Raw genomic sequence first — 24,285 nt, 5'->3', positions numbered from 1 at the left:
AACATATCAGAACCAACAGAGTAAAACAAACAGATCAGAGATTACAAAGGCAAGACAAAACACTCATTAAAACACATCTAATAATAATTAACAGCTGGTCTATTCTGACTCAAATAACTACAAACACAAAGTTACAAAAACCAACTGCAAAACATAAAAAGAACATTCATTCGGATACACGACCAACTACCAGTGATGCAAAATGTTCAAGCCACTCTCCAACTCCAGCAAACGGGATCAACCCGCATAGCAACGGGAGGTACACCAACAAGGCGGCGTAAAACACCACTCGCCTGAACCGGTACGGGAACACCACCCGCCTCGTTGACTGGTCAACCACTGTAACAGGCCCATGTAGAATACCGAACAACGCTGAGGTACAAATGTTTGCAAACAAATGCAGCAAGCAAATAATTTCCCAGAAAAACAGCCAATGAGCCCCGCTTCCTCCCAACGTGTCTATGCAAAATTTTCCTGCAAAACCGCAGCCGACACCGAGTAGTAAAACTAAGAATGTAACTGGCATTGTTTGATTTGTGGTTCCCGAGCGTTGAATGAGTAGAAATGCGATTGCAATAATCATTAATATTCCAAAAAACATTCGGCTTATAACTTGAGCTTGACATCGGAGGACTTGGAACCCTGAACTAAAAGATGCCATTGGTTTTGGGATCCACCATGAACTTGATTCCTGGAAAACGAAGAGGACGATTAGTTAGTGTTTGGACACATGTTTTAAAAGTTAATTCAGAATCATTAGAATAAGATAAACAACATTATCCATACCTTGATCATACACGATTCGTTAGCTTCAACGAGTCTCTGATGGGAATGAATATAAGTTCCATAAGCAAGGCACGCTACCATAATCAACAAACCCGCAACAAGACAGTCAACACACTTTTTAAGCAACTGAGCATGTCTCGTATCTTGCAGCTCTGTTTTAAACTTTTCGGCTCTAAAATTTGCTTTTGAGATTCCCATTGACAACTTAATCCTCTCCAAAACATTTGAATCACAGTCAACAGCAATCTTTGCTTCTTTTAGTCTCAACTTTTGCATATCAAGGCCAAGTTCTATTGCCTTAAGATCATTAGCACGAACTTGCTCGCTTACAGATCTTTCAAAAGTGGCAAGTGCAGACGACTGGGAATGCAGTCGACTCGGAGGAACAGACGCCAGCTGTTGATTATTTCGACCGTTTATTGGGCCGTAAGCAACTGCAAGGTCGTTGTAAATAGGGTTTCTATGTACATTATTGTCTTCATCTAAAGTAATAACGGGTGTTTGTTCTTGAAGGTTGCTTGTGGATGTGTGCTCTTTCATATTGAAATGAAAATCATTTGAACTGCTTTCCCCGTGCGAATAATATCTTTCTCGGTTTCCTGATGATTCGCTGATTACTCTGAGTGTCATCAAAGTGCTTTGAAATGATCTTTCAAAGTTACTTACAAAGCAGTCGAATTTGTCCCCAAAAACCTGTAACAATAACAGGAGAATAAGTTGTTACAAGAAGTACATTAATAACTGATAATTTATTTACAGTGGTAAACGCGGAAATACTTACATTGGACAATGATTCTTTAACCGCCAAAGCGCATATCTGTGAGGTAAAAATAACACGAATCAACACTTAAACTGGATAAACTTACCACATCTAGAATATATTAAGTCATTAATATACAGAAACAATGCGATCATTAAACCACGCAATTAGTTGTCACACCTCTAAACGTACCAACCGCACATAATTATATAATCCATAGCTGAAAGTTCTCAGCAGGATGTTCCAGCCAAAGCTGTCCACATGAGCAGCACAAGAAGATACAAATGCACCAAATGAAACTTTCTGATTCTAAATACATTCGGAGAATATGATATTACAAATACCTCAGAGAGACGATCTGCAGACAACCTTTCTCCAGTTGCATCTTTCTTCTCCAACACCTGAAACATTAGAGTTGTGACATGCTTAGTGATAAACAAAACAGTACTGGCATTAAAAGACACAGAAAAAGTGCACAAGATTGATGCAATGCGGTTTTAATAATTACCGCTACTGGCGCTGCACTTAAAAGAACAAATCTTTACAACCATTATTAAAAATAAATCAAGGGCAATGCTTATTAAAGAAAACAGTAAACTATTAACATGCAAAGGTAGATCATACGTTAAGTGTTGGCAAGGTATTTTAGCAACCTAACTTCTATACTACAAATGCTTCTCAAAATCAAGTAACTATATAACTTTGCCATCTTTACGCCTTAAGTTACATGTAGTCATGTAGACATATCCCACAGATAGGGCTCAAAGTCTTGACTGAGGGAGTTCGGGTCACCTTGTAACGGGTTCTTTGCATCTTGCAGCCAAGATTAAGCTTGGGAAAAGCTAGAAGTGGAACCAGACCAACCCAACAACCAAACCATACCCGAATGGTAAATGTACACCTACAAACATTACCTATTAACTAAAGCAACTCATTAGAAATTTCATCAAATTACCAATCTTTTAATCCAACTGTAAACAAACAAACATATAAACAATAACAATTCGTAATCTTTTTCAACCAAGATTCAAACTTTTTAACATAAACAATAAAACCCCCTCAAAGAATGTTACCCCACACAATAAAAAAGCAATCTTTAGGGTTTCTGGGTTACCAACAGTTGGATCAAATACAACCAAAAAGTATAACAATTAACAGTAAGTCAATAAATAATAACCTGAGCAACAAAAGCAGCAATTGACATTCCAAGAGGAAGAGCAAGCGCGTCGGCGTCACCGCCATTCCGTCGTTTGGAATTAAAAGCCACCCTAGGGTTTCTACGGCTGGTGGATACACGAATACCCTTTGGTCTTGAATTCAATACGGTGGTGGAGATGACGTCATCGTGAACTGGCGGTTGCTGGTGGAGTCTTTCCATGGGTAGGGGTGGTGGTGGTGGTGGGAAGCTTGAAAGTTATGCTATTGCTGCGGCAGTTTTTATTATATGGAGTAGAGATTAATAATAACGGACAAATGGGTTCCGTAGTTGGTGGGGTTTTTAGTTGGAAGTGGTTTCGGTTATTGGGTACGAGGAGGTTTTAGATTTTGGATAACTAGATCATCAGTCAATCCACTCAAGATTCAAACTCAATATGCTAAATCATTCCAAGTGTATTATCTGGATTAGGGTTGTTTATTGTTTTTTTTTCATGGAGAGGCCAACTAAGTAACGCGGGTATTCCGTACGCTGCCTCTATTGACTAAAGGTAGCCTGAGCTGGATAGTATAAATAGGTTTGTAAACTCTTAAGAAAGGAAATTTCTATGTAAATGTTCTTATAAGACATATCACACCCAGTGATCCTAGCGGAGGGTGCGAAGCACACGCACGGGCTCGGGCGAATTACGATGGGTGCAATGTAGCGCTTTGATGGCGCACTTTACACTTCGCACGTTAGTATTTTTGTTGGGAATTAAGAAAAATAAAATTAAAAAAAAATATTCTTCCATCGCGATACGCGACGGGTTCAGATTTCCCATCGCGTACCGCGACGTGGAGGTTACGCAGGCGAGACACGTAGCCTGCCACGTGGCGTGCCACGTAGCAGGCCTAGGGCTGACTCAGCGAAGCTATAGATGCTTCGCGGTATGCGACGGCTTTCTATTTATAGCCATCACATACCGCGATGGGGTCCAAAATCTGCTATAAATAGAAAGGCATCGGGACTTCATTTCTTCGCTCAAAATTCTCTTCTCTCTGAAAACACACACACATAAGTATTTTATAAAGTATAATACCCAAGTTATCGTAGCGATATCCTATCCGATCGAAATAAACATACACGAATCCAAAAGCTCTGCCTGTTAAGGTAAGACATTTGTGCCATTGTGTAAAGTTTCTAATCTCGTGATTATCGTTATGATTATTCGTTTTATACTAATCTAGAAATACGCATTGTGTTTATCCTAGATGCTTAATACCAGGAGGTGTTCTTTAATATATAAACTTGCAAGGTGAGAAATTCGAGTTTTTGTACAACTCACATTTGCGTGAGACCACTATTTTTCCGACATTGTCATGATAATTTCAAAACCTATAAAACTCATGACAGATGGTCTAAATGTTTCAAATATATTTTTAAAAATATTTTAAATACATTACAGTGATTAAGTCTCTGTAGACTTACGGGATGGTTACTACTGGTATTGTGGGGTTTTGTATACAAGGCTTGCCTACTGGGCTATTACACGCTATTTATTGGACAAGTGTTAGCCAATAAGTAATATGACCACAGTCATAGATACGGTCGAGTGACAAATACCTTTCGGTAATTTGTAAGCAGGCAGTTGTAAAAACATCTTAATGTTGTAACTGTAAAATGTGTCATTTACAAATGAATGTACTCACCAGTATTTCTTGCTGATCAAATATTTTAAACATGTTTCAGGTGACTTGTTAGAGACAAAGGAATGATGCATGCGGGCTTCCAGCTTAAATAAGTGGCTTGTCACAAGAATAAAGAAACGTGTTTTGTAAATTAGGGTTAACCCTATAAAACTTATGTTTGTATTAAAAGGGATTAAATTCCCGGTTTATCAATATAATAATCATGGTGTTTTTATAACTCTGATCATTTTTCCTAACTACGGTTCTGAAGAAATTTTCCGCTGCAAAATAATTTAATAAACACCGATGCCACCAATCAATGTTCACGGCTTCCCATCCCAGGGTATAGGGGTCGGGGGCTGTGACAAAAATAGCTTTAGTATCATACGTTTGCAAGCTCTATATAACACTGCTTACTGAATTTACAAGTTGAATTCAAGAAATTTGACTAAGTTGAATCCAAGAAATTTGACTTTGGAAAGCAATTAAAAAGGTTTTGTTACTTTTAATGGAGATGCAAAATAAACATGACCAAAACTAGTTTTATATAGAGAACTGCAAGAATATTATATAAACACTTGTATGTATTATAGAGAAAATAATCACATACAGCAAGATAAAGAAAGAAAATTTTAAAAGACTTACAATTAAAACGATAGGTATAGGTATAAGTATACTGATCCACAAAATTCTTTAACCAAATTTGGTTATGTATATAAAGTAAAATTGAAAACAAGACAAATTTGTATTAGTAATCGAAGGTTGGTAACAAAAAAAAGTGGCCCATTAGTAAACTAGAATAATATATGATCCACAATACATGTCTATAATAAAATATAAGGCCATGCTCAGTGATACATATTAGCCCTTAACATAGATTCATGTTTATCGCAAGTTGTTTGTATTAAAATTTATATAACTGATATATACATTTGTGGGAAATGAGATGTCGTTATGGGCGCTTGCATGTCGGTCTTCAGTTTTCACTAGGAGTATTTTGGTATAACACGATGTCATTCAGCTAAATCATTAACGTCAAAGGACGAGCATTGGTCAACTGAGTTCAGTGATGGATTAAAACTAAATCAATAACTGATGTTTGATTTATAGATTCTCATACATGATTTATTTTTGTTATTAGCAATTTGGTTACTTCAATTATTGAAAAGGTGGCTTGGTTTATTTGGTTAACCACCAGTTAATTGCAAGCTTTGAACGCAGGTGAATTCAAGCTAATTTCAACGAATAAAGTCAAATATATTTTGGGTAAACAAAATATTAACTATTCATTACTTATAAAAGAGAACATACATGTGGTGGCGTGAGGTAATGACGATAAACGGTGGCGGGTAGGCGATGTGTGGGTGGTGGTTGTGCCATTGTGGCGTGGAGGCTCGGATGTTGGTGGTGGTTCAGGACTTCCCCAATACCATTTTTGATAAAGTAAAGTAGCACATGGTTCCCAACTAACAACTAACTTCGATTAAAAAATTATTAAAAATTATCTACAATAAGGTTTCGTGAGATAACTGTCCTTTGCTATTTAGTGTGTGTGTGTGTATATATATATATAGTGGAGTTAAATAAGAATTGAAGTGTGTCTAAGAAGTGCAAGAAGTAATCTGGTGCAATAGATATGTTGATCTAACGGTGGATATCAAAAAGTGTGTTTATTGTGCGGTGTGTTTTATTTTAGGTGTGGTGTGTTTATTGTGCGGTGTGTTTTATTAGATCTAATGATGAAAACACACTTGCTACACTTTATTTTAGGTGTGGTGTGTTTATAACCTTGCTCTATATATATATAATAGTAAAAAACCCGCGCGATGCAGCAGGGAAAACATTCCACAACGATGTACCAGTTCCTGTTGGACCATGAGTAGTGAATGGAGCCTCTATGGGGGCGTTTTGCGCCATGTGGGTTTTTGGCTAAAAGAGGTGTAGTAAATGAAGCTCCGTCAAAGCGTTACCTCATTATTATTTTTATATTTAACAAAAAAAATAAAACCACCAATCACATTCTCTCCCACTAGCATTTTGTAGGAAGCTTTCCTATTTCTATAGTTAACAGTAACCTTTTAGCAAAAACAGCAAAAACCTTTCATGTTTGACTAAAGGATTATAATCAAAAGAGTCAAAAGAACCGGTAGTATTTTAAGCAACATCCTTATTCCACCGGACCCCTTACCACCCTGCATTCATGTGCACCCAGGCTGACCTGAAACAAAAACCAATACTTACTCATACAAATGAATAATCACATAAACTTAACAACGTATACAAATCTAACATAATTATTGTACCTCAACTCCTTTATAATTGAACTCGTGCACCTTAACTCCAAGTCTCCAACTGATCCAAAACATCATCATTTGTACCTGAAAAACTTACCTGGTTTAAACATCATGCAGGTTCAAAACAATACACATTCTCACCAAAACAATACATCGTGCACTATATCTTAAATAAAAACAACTCCAATAGATCATTTTTCAAGTAAGACCGAAAACGAACAAAACGTTCAGATTTTTGATAGTTGACTATTTAGAGTCAAAGATGAACATAGTTTAAAGCATTTTGACAATTTGACTTTTAAAAGTAAAAGATGAACAAAATTTATTGCATTTTAATAGAGAAGTGCAGAGATACTTTTGATATGTATTGGTCAAATAAGTGCAGGGGCACTTTGGTCACAATTTTTTTAGGGGTATGTTTTGAGCATTGCCTAAACTTGGTCATTTTGGTCAAAATTGTCGAAGCATTTTGGTAGGGACGTTTAGTCAAAATTGTTTATTTAGGAAACAATCAGAATAAAATTTTGCAAAGACAAAAATTTGAATTCTAAATGTCAAAATATTTATATCACTCAGATTATGCTAAAAGAACTCTACATGGCAATTTAGAGCTGTCTTTAAAAACTTGAATTTTGCCTTGAGGTTCGATTGCGTTCTTTTAAACCTTGTTTGAGTTTGATAGGCTACTTCATGTTTTACCATTTACTTTAGTCAAAACTTAACCATTAAGCCAAAGTAGAAATTAGTAGCATCAAGAAATACTAAAACAAGATGCTTAGAACCAAAACAAAAAAGGCAAGCAGCAAACATTGTCATGATGACCCGCAACTGAATATGGCAACAACCATAGAAGGTTATTTTAGACCTTTTGTGGTAGCTAAATAACAAATTATGTTTTGGAAAAGCTCACTAAAGCAAAGAATACAAAATATTATCTATAAAACCAGTATGTGAACCAACCTTGGTTGTTGGTTTTGTTTACTTCAGTTTTTTTGTTCTTTGATTTCTTTCTTCCTTTTTTTTGTTTTGATCGGTTAGATTTTTTTGGTTTTGTTTAGTTTGGCTTCAGTTTTTTTATTTTTGGTTCCGTTTCAGTTTGTTCGGCTTTTTTGTTTTGATTAAGTTTTGGTTTGGTTTCAATGTTCAGTTATTCGTTTTTTATTTCGGTTCGGTTTCTGTTTTGGCTTCGTTTGAGTTTAGTTTCAATTTTCGTTTTCATTCAGTTTTGATTTTTTCGGTTCGTTAGTTTACGTTTGTTTGAGCTCGTTCTTTTACGTTCGTTAATATATTAAAAATTTTTGAGCTTGGTTAACTGATAATTAAATTTCAATATAAAATTATTAATTGAAAGGTCCAAATAGAAAAACATACCAAGTCCAAGAATTTGCCAGACGAAAGTATCCAAGGAACCCTCATCTTATTTCATTGCTCCTAAAAGTTTTGCAACACGCATCTGTGCTGAAGAACTCTTCTCTACACCGAGACTACATAAAAGAATCACATTGAGTTGATACATGAGCATAATGTAACTATCAAAATAACAACAATGTTTGATTTCACAAACAATTAAGATGGAATTTCAAATCCTACATGTGTGAGATTGTAATTTTAACCCTTAACTGCTGCAATCGTCACATGATTTGATATGATGACTTTCTTGCTTCTTAACACAACCTATATTCTCACCATCGCGATTGGAATTTGGAATTTGAATATGGTTTTACAACTGAATCTCAGTCTGGTTTGAGCCTTTGGGTTTTGAATTTCAAGTTTAAACCATTGGAATGCAATACTAAGTTGTATTTTAAACTTGCAGTAGGTGGTACTGAACAGCCCTTTCAAACCCTAAAACTCAAACCAAGACCTTTCACTTATGACTTAACAATTAAAATCATGAATTGACTTTGACTTTTCTGGTCAAAAAATTCGAAATAACTGATATCACAGTACATGGAAAAAGCATTTTAAATCTGCTATACTAATACCATCAAATAAATACGACATTTGCCAAAATAACATAAAGTGAGATTGAATAATATTTACAAAAGTTTAGAACCCAGTACCTGAAAAAGCTCTAACAACAAAGGTGAAAGTGGCAGGAAATCGAAACGGCTGATCTGCTGAAATAGCCAGTAAATCCTCCCCTGAAATAAATAGCTATTCAACATAATTGCAACTAAACAAAAAAAATGAAATAACTGAATCACAGTACATGGAAAAAGCATTTTAAATCTGCTATACCATCAAATAAATACGACATTTGCCAAAATAACATAAAGTGAGATTGGATAGATAAAATAGTCAATACCAATTGCAGCTAAACACTCTTTTTTCTTCTCTAACTTTTCCTCTTTGGTCAACGGTTTCTTAAATCCAAGTTCTGCAGTTGCCAATTCTCTTCCTCTTCTTTGTGCTGCAAGGCGTTCTTCAAAGCTGTAAATATGTAGGTTATATTGACATGGGTGATAAAAAATAAACGAAATATATATATATATTACAGGCTTTGAGGATAACCTATTAAGGAAGAATTGTGCAGTTCTTCTGACAGCTGTCATGTCTCCAGTTGGCACAAGAACGCCCATTTGAACCATTGCTTGAATAACCTGCATCATAAATCATAAAATTATTATACGGAAGTAACCGTTAATTTATATTTCTTACCAAACATACAAAAAATTAATCAATGCAGCAAAGAGAATAAATCAAAGAGAACCATCTACCTTATTTGGATCTTTCTCATAAACTCCATAAAAAACTTCCAACAAACCTTCCCTTATGTTTGGGCTTATGCTGCAAAACTTAAAGGTCAGTATTTTAAAGAAAATAGTTTGAACCATTGCTTGAATAACCTGCATCATAAATCATAAAATTATTATATGGAAGTAACCGTTAATTTATATTTCTTACCAAACATACAAAAAATTAATCAATGCAGCAAAGAGAAGAAATCAAAGAGAACCATCTACCTTATTTGGATCTTTCTCATAAACTCCATAAAAAACTTCCAACAAACCTTCCCTTATGTTTGGGCTTATGCTGCAAAACTTAAAGGTCAGTATTTTAAAGAAAATAGTTTATGACGTTTTCTCAAAAATATAAAAATTGGTTAATCTTTACCTCCCCATCATTCCAAAATCATAAAATATAAGCCTTCCACCATTCACATCATCAACAGCTATATTACCAGGATGCTGAATCAAACAAGGAGATAGTTTTAACCATACTCTGCATGTGCATTGTATGTATGCCACCAGGCATCAAAATCCAGAAGAATATACAGAAAACTTACAGGGTCAGCATGGAAGAAACCATGAGACAGTATCTGTTCCAGATATGATTCAACAGCATACCTGCCCAGCCTGTGGAACATACAACCAAACATGTTTAGATGATCAAATCATGTTTAAATGTTCTCATTTTTATTTTTTGTTGTTTCCTGTTAACCTAAACATATGATATTGATAATGGCACACATAGCGCTTAATATAACCAAGGCACTTTATAGTTTTGCTATAGCAAATATGCATAAAAAAATGTGCTCTAAGCACTAAACTCACGTAGTTTTTATTTAAAACTCTTTTATACTTACTTTTTACGATCAACACCTAATTGATCCAAAGCTTGTATCCTATTGATCTTGATTCCCGGGACATACTCCATTGTAAGAACCTACAGTTGGATCAACATAGTAAGCTAAAAAAATAACAAAGTTACAATAATATATACAATCAATTTATATATGTACAGAACTATTTACCTGTGGAGTTGTGTATTCCCAATATATATTCGGGACTTTTACATAGTTTAGATCCTTAAAGTTACTTGCAACCAACTCTGCATTTGCAGCTTCTTTTGTATAATCAATTTCCTGAAAGATACACAAAATAGCACTCATTAATATAAAATGTATAGCAGTATAGCACAACTGTCACCATTTTAAAATTAATGTGGGGTAGAAAAGAGTCACCTGGTACAACACATTAGCACACTCATCATAAATAGCAACCCAATCCCTTTTTGCACCATCAGATTTCGGGTCAAATTTCTGAAGATTTTCTGCTATCACCTGAAAAAGACGAAAAATGTTGAAACACGATTTTGATAACATAAATTTAAATTAAGAACTGACTAACCCTTAGATTTTTAAGATCAATGTCGAAAAGATCCTTGAGGCCTGGTCTTTGTACTTTAACAACCAATTCTTGACCCTTTAATCTTGCTCGATGTACTTGACCTGCATTACATATAAGTCAAACCAAGACTATGACCATATATTGGTTGATTAACATTTTTTCAATGGCATTTAAATAATCTTGTGATTACCAAGACTGGCAGCAGCTATTGGCTCAAAATCAAAGTAATCAAATATTTCACTAACAGGAGCTCCAAGTTCTTCTTCAACGATGGAAACAGCAGTTTCTGATGGAAATGGAGGAACTTGATCCTGTATGCAGAGTTCATAGAGTTAGTTCATATGGAAAAATATTATATTTGGTTGATTCATATAACTATTAGTAGGCAGAAAGTAGTGAGATTCAACAATCAATGTGGTTTAGGATTTGTGAAGTAAAACTATCTCATAATTCATATCTTTACAATTACATACTCTAAGGGATATGGTTCGAGTCTTGATCTCACCCGGTTTTACCGGCTCCTCGCTGTCGTGCCGTTTGGTGGGCGTGGGGGTCGGGTTTTATCCGGTGAATCCCTCAACAGGTGGACCGCTAGGGGCTCCGTCCATCCGGACTAATGGCCGGCTCGGGCTACCTTTAGCCAATGGGGGCCGCGTACGGGGTACCCGGCGTTACTTAGTTGGCCGTTCAAAAAAAAAAAACATACTCTAAGAAAAAAAAGTTGATCAAATTACTTAACATAAATCATCAATAACAACTGAGATTTAACAATCAATGTGATAATATACCTGAAGTTCTGATAATTGATCAACATATTCTTGGGCAAGAATGTCTACTCTTGTTGAGAACTGCTGCCCAATTTTGATGAATGTGGGCCCTAATCTCAAAATACTCTCTTTCAGCCACTTGGCTAGAGTTTTCCGTCTTTGAATTTTCTTTTGCTCTGTCATCCCCCCTGCAGACAGCCAAATACTTTAGCCAAAAACTAATAATAACAAAAAAAGAAACTATAAAAAACTTGCAAATCATATGCCAAGAGCATAGAAATAGGTTTTGACCGACTTCCCGAAATAACAATGCCATATAATAATGAAGAACTCAAAACAACATCAAGAAAACTTTAATACTTGAAGACATTAAAGAGCACATGCCCTGCCTCAATAACAGTACATGCATATTGGTGTACCAGGATTAAGGCGCCCTTTAAAATCTTCAGATATCAAAGTGTCATTGCATTCTTTCCGAATCCCATTGTTCAGGTGGTTTCTTTCCGTTTTCATAAGAGAGAGAGAGAGAGAGATTATAAGGGAAAAAATCTAACGGTCATACTGTTATCATGACTTTTTTAAGCATATTTGTTGTCTAAATTCATTGTCTCAATTTTAACGGTCGGATTGAATTTATATGTCGTGTAAAAAAAAGTTTATTAATGATATTTATTGCGCTTTATATATGGACAAAAAGATTTAAGTATCACTTAAATTTTTTGCTTCTTTTCATGCTTGCATATTTTTTAATTTATTAATCATTTTTAACGGTCGGATTGAATTTATGTATTTAATTATGATAATGGAAGAGCTAATAAACCGCTTTATCATGAATACTAAGAAATCCACAGTTAAGATGCAACAGTAACAACTGCTATTATCAATGCGCGCTACTGTTCACTGATTTTGATCAGTTGATTTCCTTATGAATCAACGTGATCTTTTCGGTGATTCTCCTGTCTTCCCTGATAAGCCATTAGATTATGGCATTGTTCATTCACGTACTTTCATCAGTTCGTCTGATTTCATAGCTGATGTAGCTAGGGCCTTGTCATAGTGATTTGGGTCAATCGGTGGTAGATCCTAAGACTGGAAGCTTGTCTGATGGGGGTTCATTGGGTACTTCGCCTTTGGAAGTACCTATTGATGTTGCGAACCCTGATCCAGGGTTTTCAATGGGCAGATCTAATTCCAAGACGGCTGTGCAACAATTTTCGTTATCGGAGGCTGAAGCTGAGTTTCTACAACAATCTCTTGGGCCTAATTGGATTAATAGGCTTCAATTTGATGACATTGATGAGTTATGTAAGTTGGTTGATGCTTATAATTCTTCAGGTAGCTTCGATTTAGCTCATGATAGTGACATTTTGTTATCTGGTGATGAATCTGCTGGGGTTGAGGGTAGTGGATATGGTGATCCTAACTTTGGGATCTCTTTGGATGATATTATTGTGGTTCAACAGTTTTCTGGGCATAACGATGCTATGTTGGCTGCCATTGCTAATTTTGCTAAAACTGGTAACCTGGTAAGTTCTGTTGTTGCAGTTGATGGTATGAAGGATAGCAATGTTGGTAGTAGGATAAAGAAAATAGTAAAATCTGCTTTTAGATGTGCTCATTTATTCCCTCAGTTGAACCCCAATCACAATTTTAATGATTTTGTTTCTCTGAGGCTCTTTGAGATTTTGGATAAACGAAACAAGAGGACTATTAGATATGAATTTTGGGGGATTAAAGCTAGAAGATGTCTTAGTATAGAGAGGAAGATTTCTGACTGTTCCATGGATATTATGAACACAAGGTTATTGGGAGATGGTATTATGCCTGATGTGTATTGGAAGGAGGGTGTACAACAATCTAGATCGTGTAATCCTGATTTACTAAAGACTGATAAGGGTGAAAGGGTATATCAATTACTAAGAAAAGAGAGGTGAATATGGCTGTTGATGGTTGCATGAATGAATTTACTGCTATGAGTTTTGCTTATAAACCTTTATACATTGGGCCTGTCATTAAAGAAGATAATGTTGCTCGTAATGCTATCCCTATTAATTGCATTGGTGGTTCTACTTCTGATGAGAGTAATGTTGGTAAGAAATTTTTGTTTCCTGAAAGGGGAAGGTTGAAGAGTATTTCATTCAAAAAACTGTTTGCTGATAAGGCTAAAAAGGAGGGTAGATATATAAGTATCGCTAAGGATATCCCTATGATTGCAAGGTTCTGATTGGAAAGTCAAAAGCAGAATTCAAGATTGGAAGAATAATTTTTTATCCTATGCTGGTAGGTTACAATTGGTGAAACCTGTTCTTTGCTATATTTCTGTGTGGGCTTCTGTTTTTATCCATATTGAAAGGCTTTAGAGAGGGTTTCTTTGGAATTGTAAAGAAGATGGTTGTAGTGAAAGTAATGTTTATTACTTGAAGGTGTGAGAAATACATAAACAACTACATCTATTTATACACAAATAAACCCTAGCTATCAACCCATAAAAGGCCCATGGGCTTTAGCCAACTATATGGGCTAAAACCCTAATTATAACTAAATACAACTAACACTCCTCCTCAAGTTGGAGCATAGATGTTAATGCCCAACTTGTTACAAATAAAATCTATCTGAGCTTTCCGGAGCGGTTTAGTTAGAATGTCTGCTAGCTGAAAATTTGTCTTCACATGAACTGGTTGAATGGAAGGAGGATCAGTTTGTGTGCCTACTACTCGATCTCTGATAAGGTGGCAGTCGACCTCAATATGTTTTGTCCTCTCATGAAATACTTGATTCTTGGCTATGTGAATGGCTGACTGACTATCACAGTATAACCTCATCAAGTCATTAGAAACAACCCCGAGCTCTCTGAGAAGACGACGAACCCATGTCATCTCTGATGTTACATCTGCCATGGCTCTATACTCCGATTCGGCACTCGACCGGGAAACCGTGTGTTGCTTCTTACTCTTCCATGATACAAGATTTCCTCCAACAAACACACAATATCCGGTGGTAGATCGTCGAGAAATCGGACAACCTGCCCAATCTGCATCTGAGAACCCTGATATCTGACCATCTCCTTCTTCCGTGAAGGCACCTACACGACAATGACCCTGATCGGAGTATAATATACCCAAGCCAGGTGAGGTCTTAAGATATCTTAAGACACGAAGGGCAACATCCCAGTGACCGGTGTATGATGTAGCCATAAATTGGCTCAGAACACTGACAGTAAAGGAGATATCCGGTCGTGTGACGGTTAAATAATTAAGTTTACCGACCAACCGTCTGTATCGCTCAGGATCTTTCATTGGATCTCCTTCCTTTGGGAGGAGTTTCTTTGTAGGAAGCATTGGGGTATCAACAGGTTTACAACACAGTAAGCCACATTCAGTTAACATATCAAGAACATATTTTCGTTGGGAGAGAAGTATTCCTTGTGGAGAGCGGGATACTTCTATGCCAAGGAAATACCTCAATCGACCTAAGTCGCTGACCTGAAACTGAGACTGAAGAAACTGCTTGAGTTCGATAATCCTGACCTCGTCATCACCTGTGATTATAATGTCATCCACATAAACAACTACGATAATCCTCTTTCCTTTCTGGTGTCTAAAGAAGACAGAGTGATCATAGGCACTCCGAGTCATCCCAAACTGTCCCATAACACTAGAGAATCGACCAAACCATGCCCTGGGAGACTGTTTAAGACCATATAGAGAATGACGTAGCCTGTAAACTTTCGAGGCCTCCTCCTCAACAACGAACCCTGGGGGCTGCTCCATATATACCTCCTCCTCAAGAACACCATTAAGAAAGGCGTTCTTCACATCAAGCTGGTGGAGCGGCCAATGATTAATGGCAGCAAGAGCGATACAAATACGGACATATGACATTTTAGCAACCGGAGAGAAGGTTTCATCGTAATCAATGCCATATGCCTGAGAATACCCTTTTGCAACCAACCGAGCCTTTAAGCGGTGTAAGGAGCCATCCGGGTGTAGTTTAACCGTAAACACCCAACGACAACCAACGATACGCTTCCCTTTAGGAAGTGTTTCAAGATCCCATGTATGATTGGACTTTAGAGCCCCAATTTCATCTTCCATAGCCTGTCTCCATCCTGGGTGAGCGAGAGCGCTCGTCACATTATTGGGAATCGGGTAGGAATCAAGGGTAGTGGTGTACGCATGAGATTCAGGAGATAGGTGGGTGTAGGCAACATAGTCCTGAATTGGGTAACGAGTACATTTCCGGGGTTCCTTGCGAAAGGAAACAGGTATATCGGGAAGTGGGGCACCAGGAGGATCATAAACGGGAGTATCAGAGGTTGTTGGATCGGGTAAGGATGTATTAGTGAGAGGTGTGGATTGCTCAGATGTAGACGAAGTATCGGAGGGTATTTCGGGGTCGTGGCCAGGGTGTGAATCAAGAGTCGCTGATGTTTGACCCCTACCCCGCCTAGCATATGTGAAAAGCCATTGCGGAGATTCTGTCGGTGGGTCAGAATCAGTAGAGATTGGATCGGTAAAAGGAATTGACACAGGAATGGTGGGGATGAAGGGAGATGTGGGTATATCGAGGTCGGGAAACGGGTCAGAAACAGGAGTGGAACACTCGGGAAAGTAAGGAGACTCGTGAAAAGTGACATCGGCACTGGTAAAGTATCGGTGAAGTGATGGGCTATAGCATCGATACCCTTTTTGAACCCGTGAGTAACCAAGAAAGACACAACGAATGGCTCGAGGATCAAGTTTGATGGTTTTTGGTCTATGGTCATGAACATAGGCGACGCAACCAAATACTTTAGGTGCGAGAGGAAATGGATCATCGTTGGGAAATAGTACAGAAAACGGTGTTTTACCATGAACGGTTGAGGGCATGCGGTTAATCAGATATGTGGCAGTGAGAACGGCATCTCCCCAAAAACGATGAGGAACACGTGATTGGATCATGATTGTGCGAGCAACATCCAATATGTGACGATTTTTGCGTTCGGACACACCATTTTGTTGAGATGTATAAGCACACGATGATTCATGAATAATGCCGTTGGTTTTTAAGTATGAAGAAAAGTCGGTGGAAAAATATTCTTTAGCATTATCAGATCGTAAAGTTTTAATGGTGGTGTTAAATTGGTTTTGAACATAAGCATTAAATTCTCGAAATATGGAAAATACCTCACTACGAGATTTCAACAAATAAACCCAAGTAGTGCGAGAATAGTCATCAATAAAGGTAATAAAATATTCAAAACCCAACGTAGATTTGATAGGGCAAGGACCCCATACATCAGAATGCAACAGTTCAAAACAAGAACTGACTCGATTGGGCACCCTAGGGGGATAGGGACGCCTGGTATGTTTACCAAGTTGACACGACTCACAATGAAAATTAAAAGACGAAAGTGGTAAATCTGGTCGCATTTGCCTCAGAACCGCTGTAGAGGGATGACCTAACCGACAGTGAGCCTCCCTGACAGCGGAATCACATAAGTTTGCTACAGGATGCGAAAACGGGGATATACGATAGAGACCTCCTGATTCAAAACCAGTACCAATTACCCGATTTGTTCCTAGTTCATGAAAAACGCAGTGAGTTGGGTAAAAGGTCACAGAACAGTTGTTTTGTTTGGTAATCTGACTCACTGAACAAAGACTGGTAGGAAATTTAGGAACAAATAGGATAGAAGACAGTTTTAGGTTTTCCGAGTTACTGATGGATCCAATGCCGAGAACGGGACATGAAGATCCATCGGCAAGACGTACCGGTGCATGGGAAACATTTTGAAGACTAGAAAAAATACCCCGATTCCCAGTCATGTGATGTGTGGCTCCAGAATCAATCACCCATGATAAGTCAAGGCTAGAAGGTTTACCTGAATGTGCCAAGCTGGTTTGAGGATGAGGCAACTGGGAGGTAAGAAACCGTTGAATAAGATCATGCTCCTCTTTAGTAAATGTATATATGTATGTATTTTCGCCCATAGTGATACACGAAACTGAAAATTGACTGTGAACAGTAACAAGTGCGGGTGGAGGGCGGGAACAGATTCCGGCGTAAACAGTTACTCGTCGTGAACAGTTAATCCCGGCAGCGAACAGTTAATCCCGGCAGCGAACAGTAATTCCGGCAGCGAACAGTAACTTTCCGGCAGCGAACAGTAATTCCGGCAGCGAACAATAACTTTCCGGCAGCGAACAGTGTTTTCCGGCTTGAACAGTAATTTCCGGCGTGAACAGTGTTTCCGGAATGAACAGTACCGGTGAACAGTGATTCCGTGTGAACAGTGCTCGTCAGTGAACAGTAGTTTCAAGGTCGAAAAGAAAAAAAAAAGGATTTCGTGACAGGACAGAACAACAAGGCAGGAGCTTGTTTCAGATCTGAAGGCTACTGGTGACGGCTGGTCAGACTCAGGTTCGGGTCAGATCGCGGCTAGGGTTTGGATCGAGAGCCGTAGCTCTGATACCATGTAAAGAAGATGGTTGTAGTGAAAGTAATGTTTATTACTTGAAGGTGTGAGAAATACATAAACAACTACATCTATTTATACACAAATAAACCCTAGCTATCAACCCATAAAAGGCCCATGGGCTTTAGCCAACTATATGGGCTAAAACCCTAATTATAACTAAATACAACTAATAGGAATCAAGGTGAGTCTAGTAAGGGCACTTCAAGAGTTAAATGGGAGGAGCTTTGTTTACCTAAGTTGCAGGGTGGTTTGGGTATTCCTTCATTAAAACTTAAGAATGTTGCTTTACTGGCAAAACATATTGACAATATCCTAAATGACAGATTGATACAGACCAAAACTTAGAAATTAAAGGATAGTTGGCCCGATTCGAGATGGGCTATTCTCCAATTAATCCGATTCGAGAAGGATTAGATCTCCATTACAAGGATTTTAACCAAGTAAATTCATAAACATAAACATTGACCTCCCCTAAAACTAGAGCACAAGATATAAATAAGCATCAACAGAATAATAACCGGCCCTAAAATTAAGCTAATAGAATAATAAACAGCCCTAATCTTGAGCATCTCATTTACTCACTTTCCCCCTTTTACAATAACATCTTTGACCAAGATTTGGGATCTTATCATAGATTCTCAATTTGGATTTAAATGGGTGAAGGATGTGAAGTTGAGAGGTAAAAGTATATGGGATGTTGACCATAAGAGGGATGGTTCTTGGAGATGGAACCAATTACTCAATTGTAGGGAGAAGATTAGGGGTTTACATGTTCAAAAAATAGGGAATAGTCTTACTTGGGAAAACCTTTAAGCAGTATTATTTCTAGAAGGGATTTTAGATCAGCTAGGTTTGCTTATGATTGCAAAGTGGCTGATCTAGTGCAAAATGGTATATGGTTGTTTCATGATTTTTGGTTTCTCAAGTATCCTGAACTAACTTTGAATGATCTCCCTGTTTTATATGCCACCAAAAGGGACTCATCTTTGTGGAAATGCTCAAATGATGAATACAATTATTTCTCCGTTAAGCATGTTTATGAAAGTATGGGTGCTAAGCATGAGGTTAAACAGTGGGGTGATTATTTTTGGTTCAGTCAATGTATTCCTAGACATGCCTTTATTACCTGGATGGCATTCAAGTATAGGCTACTTACTTATGACCGTATGATGAACTGGGGCGATGAGAATTGTGATCCTGGATGTGTTTTATGTGATGATGGGCTTGAGAGCCACCAACATAACATTTATTTTTTGAATGTCCCTACTCTTTGGAAGTGTGGTCTTATTTGAAGAACATGGCTAAGTTTGGAGATGACACGAATACCTAGGATAGTGTCATGTTTTGCTGAACTGGTTCCTAAATCCAAATATGTGTGGAGTATTATACAAAGGCTGGTCCTTGCCGCTACTGTGTATTATATTTGGCAGGAAGGAAACTATAGAGTCTTCACTCAAGAGGTCAGACCTGTTTGTGTTTTGAAAAAAATTATTATTGATTGTGTTAGGTACAGATTGCTTGGTCTTAATATTAAAGCTTCTAAGAATTCCATTGAGGCTGCCAAGGTTTGCAATTTTTGTCTAATCCATAAACATCATTCTTGTTGTTAATGTGGGCCACTAGATACTTAATTAAGAGAGTGGATGCTGTTGGTTGGTAATCTGTTTTTCGGTTGGTGTATTTTTTATTGGTGGTTATGGAATTGGAAGAATGGTTCGAAATGGGGTGATCAATGGGTTCAAACTGTGATTGATTGTGGTTAAGAAGGTGGGATATGTTTTTGGTTAAACACAATCTTTGTGGTTGGTCTGATGAAATGCATTATTGTAGTGGTGGCTATGTTAGATGGTATGATGAAGTTTTATGGTACTCAGATCTTGTTATTTTTGTTGTTGAGGATCAGAAGGTATAATTATGAGGCTGCCCTAAAGTGGGATGGGAACGGGTAGCTGATTAGTAAGAATTTTTGTTGGTCTAAGAGATTTCTTGTCATTGCTGAATATGGGTTGACTTTATCTACTGAAGATGCTGGTAAGATTTGTTATAAGTTGTTGATTGGAGGGGTGTGCTTGTTTGAGTTGCAGATTATTGGGCATATGCTAAGTGATTATTTCTGTGTTATGGGTTATTGGCTTTTTGATGGATGCAATGATCTTGATTGCTACTGGTTCTAATTCTGGTTTGGATTGTGGGTTGAATAATAAGGATCTCAATGTTCTTTTAAAGTTTTAAGGCAGCATGCTTTTGGAGTTGTCCGGAATTTGTTGGTGACTTGGTTTGGATTGTGCCTCTTGTTGCTATTTGGTTTTCTTTGTATTATTTTGACTTGGCCCTAGTTGTGGGTGCAGTTTTAGTTTGAGTTTGGTAGTTGGGTAGGGTTGTTTGTAGTCTGTTGGTTTTGCTTTGTTTGCTTTGAGGATTAGGTCATCCTTTGGGGTTTGTCCCGGGGTCCCTAATCGCTTGGTTTGTACTGTTTTTTTAAGTTTATGATATTTTTTCCGGGGTACCGTCCCCCTTACCAAAAAAAGAAGGTATTTGTATTGAATAAATCTTACAATGAGACACACACACACACACACATATATCGAATAAGGAAAGTGATATCAAGAGACCATTACAATCTCAAGAGACTAAGAAACTGAAAATGCATAAGGAAACCAACACAATTAAACGAGAGTGTCATATGGAAGGTTTCATCATAAGAAACTTCTCTTTAACATGCCCCCAGAAGCGAAACTAGTGGTAAGACAGCGAGCTTGGAGCCTTGGACTGAAGAGTGTTAAACAAGCGGATGCCAAACCTTTGGTCATGAGATCAACAAGTTGAGCAACAGTAGAGACATGCTTAACAAGTTAACATGAAGAGTGCGAGTGAGAACCATATCATAGAGGTTGATTGTTGAGTAGGTAGCACCAGGGTTGTCACACCAGAGAGTGGGCAGAGCAACAGTCGAAAAGCGTAGCACAGACATGAGAGACATTATCCATCAAAGCTCAGCAGAAATGTGAGTAAGGGCACGATATTCCGTCATTCCAGTAGACGGAGTAACAATATGTTGCTTCTTGGAGCAGCAGCCGATAAGATTTGGTGAACATGCAGTAGCCGGTGGTAGATTGGCGGTCGTCAGGGCATCCAGTCAGCATCGACATATGCTGAATAGAATAACTGGGAGACCAGTGAATGCACAATCCATGTGTGATAGTACACTTAAGATAACGGAGAATATGCTAAACTGCTATCCAATGATGGTTGGTAGGAATTTGTGAAAATTGTGAGGCTTTACTGTGTATTCAGTACTCACAGCATAGGCTATTTCATGACTAGTCAAGACGATATATTGAAGACCGTCGACGATACTACAATGAAACAAGGGGTCATCAAGAAGAATACACGAGTGTCATGAGAGCTGGCGACCCGAAGCCACTGGATTAGACAACGGTTTGCATTGACTTAGACCAGTATGTTGTAGTAGGTCAAGCAGATATTTGCATTGTGATAAGTGAAGAGTGTCATCTATGAAGGTGGCCTCAATTCCCAAAAAAGAACTTAGAAAACCCAAGTCTTTGAGAGCAAATCGTAAGTAAAGATGACTAACCAGACCTGCGACAAAGTTGGAACAGCTTGCAGTGATAATAATATAATCAACATAGACAAGAACATAGCATCTCACAGATACATGACAACAAACAAATAAAGATGTGCCTGATATGCATTGAGAAAAGCTAAATTCTTGAAGAGTTGAAGATAATTTAGATAACCATGCTCGTTGGGCTTGTTTGAGACCATAGATAGCCCTTTTAAGTAAAAATACATTGCTGGATAAGTAAGACTCAGCGAAACCTGGGGGTAGAGCCATATAAACAGTTTTTGAGAGATCGCCATTCGTTGGGCAATCGAGAGAACCAGAAGAATTGTCGGTTTTACGACTGAACTAAAGGTTTCAGTATAATTAATTCCCCCGGTTTGGTGAAAGCCCTTGGCAATCAGTTGGACTTTGTAACAACTCACGACCGATGGACCCCTTGGTGTGTTGTTTATTGTGGCAAACCACTTACATCCGGCAATGTTAGCGCAGAAAGCTAAAATTCATGTACAAGCAGATTGTAGAGCAGCAACCTCAGAGTGCATGGCATCACACCATTCTTTGACTTCTATGCTTGGGTAAAAGTGTGTGGTTCCGTGATGGGTCATAAGGAAGATGAAATCATATGTGAAGAGGGAGCCGTTTGGGCCTACATGTATTGTCACCAGTACAGATCATGTGATGAGGAGGTGGTGGTGGTGTTAGAGGAGTGAAGTCATGGAGGATGGTGGCAGTGTTGGCTGTGGAGTTGGAAGGGTCTCAGAAGAGAATGATGTAGCAAGTATGGGATTTGAGGTAGGAAGCACAAACAGAGGAAGAATAGACACATAAGGAAAGACAATTGTAGAAGACACATTGATAGTGACAAGTGAAGAAATTAAAAAACTGGTTTCATGAAATCTGACATGACGAGATGTATAGAAGCGACCTGTGCTAGCCTGCTAGGATCATAACACAGAAAGTCAGATACCCATGATGAGCGGGGGTATATCCAAAAAAGATGCAAGGCACAAATTTAAGAGAAATTTAGTCATGATGAATGTCTCCAAGATGCAAGGCACATGTTTAGGAGAAATTATTAATCTACAAGCGTGTGTTTCCTAGATTAATGCACCCTCTATGTTTTGGCTTATGGTTTATTTCTATAACATGGCTTGAAATTACATTTGTGCCTAAGAATGCCTTCTAGGAAACAAGGAAAGAGACCCAACATGAAAATTGGACAGCTATATTGTCAAATACTATATGTCTTTCAATGTTTTACCTAAGCATATAGATCATAATTTATCAGCCTCTAAAGCCAAACAAATTTCATTTAACTTAAAGGGAGAAACACAGTAAGACACTAACACAGATCATCATCATCATCTTAGGCCATAAAAGATGAACAGATAAGACCACCATACAACTGAGTTAGTAACTAACCTCGATATGCAAACTTCTGATTGATGAGCCAGACTTTAAAAAGAAATGTCAGAACAAAACCCCATATTTCACAAGTCCTTTGAACTGTTGAATAAGTTTTGAATCTGTTCCACCTCCCACCAGGAGCAACAGATACCTACAAAACAAAAACATAAAGTCTCTATCAGGAGCAAGTACAATAATACACTAAAAAGAGGTTAATAAATAGAGTTTAACTATCATTCAACTTTGACAAACTACATTCCTAAAATAACAGTACAACCACATTCAAATAACATCATCACCTCATAACCACCATTCTAACCTCTAACAATCAATCCACTATTCCACGCTGCACATCTATGTATCTGTATGCTTACTATCATTCACATTCTTCCATACTCATTGACATGTCACTCGATTAAACCTTAAATTAAACTCTCTGGAACTCTAAACAATCAACAGGAAACTGTTTAAAAACATATACCTACCTCAACCTTGCCCTTTCCACTGCGCTTAAACCACACCTCTTCCTGACCGATCTCCTCAATCGTCTTCTTCTTATTCTTATTCTTATTCTTCTCCACAACATTTCCCCCAATTCTCACTCCACCATTAGCATTTCCATTAACATACTTAATCAAACTCCCATTCTCACCGCCAAAGCTCCCGTTCAACTTCTTCCCATTAACATAAGTATTATAACTACCATTCCCATTGCCAGCAACATCAACCTTCCCATCCTCCTTATCCACAATAATCACTTCTTCTCTCGTAACCGCTCGAATTCGACCTCTAACTGCAACTTTTGTATTCGATTTACGGAGCGCATTGCGTCTGGAAAGTGAGAAACGAAGTCTGTTGGAATTGGAATTTGGGCGGAGGAAATTGAGGTCGAGTGAATCTGAGGCGGAGCAACATGATGCTGCTGCTGCCATGAGTAATTGAATTGATTAATTACACTGTGAAATTGAATTGATTGCTGAATTAAACCCTAAGAATAAGAAAAGTGGTGAATGAATGAAATGAAGATGTGGTGAAGGACAACACACGCGGATGATGAGTTGATTGGTTTGGAATTTCAGTTAGTTGTTATTTTGTTAGCGTTGAAAAGTCAAACCAATGTCAGCCTCAAGTCCATACACTGTACAGTGTACACTCATTTGTTATTTTTTATTATTATTTGTTAATTGTTATTTTACGATATTTCGTATAAAAAGGGGTCGGATGGTATGTATAATGTATTTATTGTGTGATGTCACGCGTTTATGT

The 24,285-nt window shown here is 37.7% G+C and overlaps 2 protein-coding genes across 2 annotated transcripts; both read right to left on the bottom strand.

Moving 5' to 3' along the window:
- Window positions 1–130: 130 nt before the first annotated feature.
- On the bottom strand, window positions 131–2,924 carry LOC143552539 (protein CPR-5-like). The gene is made up of 5 exons (XM_077042729.1): window positions 2,724–2,924; window positions 1,891–1,947; window positions 1,568–1,603; window positions 787–1,479; window positions 131–691 (listed from the first exon to the last, which is right to left on the bottom strand). Exons 1-5 carry the CDS (start codon window positions 2,922–2,924, stop codon window positions 167–169), a joined length of 1,512 nt encoding a protein of 503 aa, XP_076898844.1. The 3' UTR covers window positions 131–166.
- A 5,791-nt stretch (window positions 2,925–8,715) lies between these two features.
- LOC143552538 (protein ACTIVITY OF BC1 COMPLEX KINASE 8, chloroplastic-like) lies at window positions 8,716–24,054 on the bottom strand. Its single transcript, XM_077042728.1, has 14 exons — window positions 23,505–24,054; window positions 23,035–23,170; window positions 11,588–11,754; window positions 10,990–11,110; window positions 10,800–10,900; window positions 10,634–10,732; window positions 10,424–10,534; window positions 10,256–10,335; window positions 9,956–10,025; window positions 9,784–9,857; window positions 9,387–9,456; window positions 9,181–9,269; window positions 8,975–9,099; window positions 8,716–8,810 (listed from the first exon to the last, which is right to left on the bottom strand). Exons 1-14 carry the CDS (start codon window positions 23,949–23,951, stop codon window positions 8,716–8,718), a joined length of 1,785 nt encoding a protein of 594 aa, XP_076898843.1. The 5' UTR covers window positions 23,952–24,054.
- Window positions 24,055–24,285: the final 231 nt, after the last annotated feature.

Source organism: Bidens hawaiensis, unplaced genomic scaffold (genome assembly GCF_021521415.1).
Source record: "Bidens hawaiensis isolate Kalapana, Puna unplaced genomic scaffold, B.hawaiensis_p1.1 tig00016943_1, whole genome shotgun sequence".
Taxonomy (NCBI): domain Eukaryota; kingdom Viridiplantae; phylum Streptophyta; class Magnoliopsida; order Asterales; family Asteraceae; genus Bidens; species Bidens hawaiensis.
The sequence above is the reverse complement of the archived record's forward strand: the minus strand, read 5'-3'. Positions and strand labels throughout refer to the sequence as shown.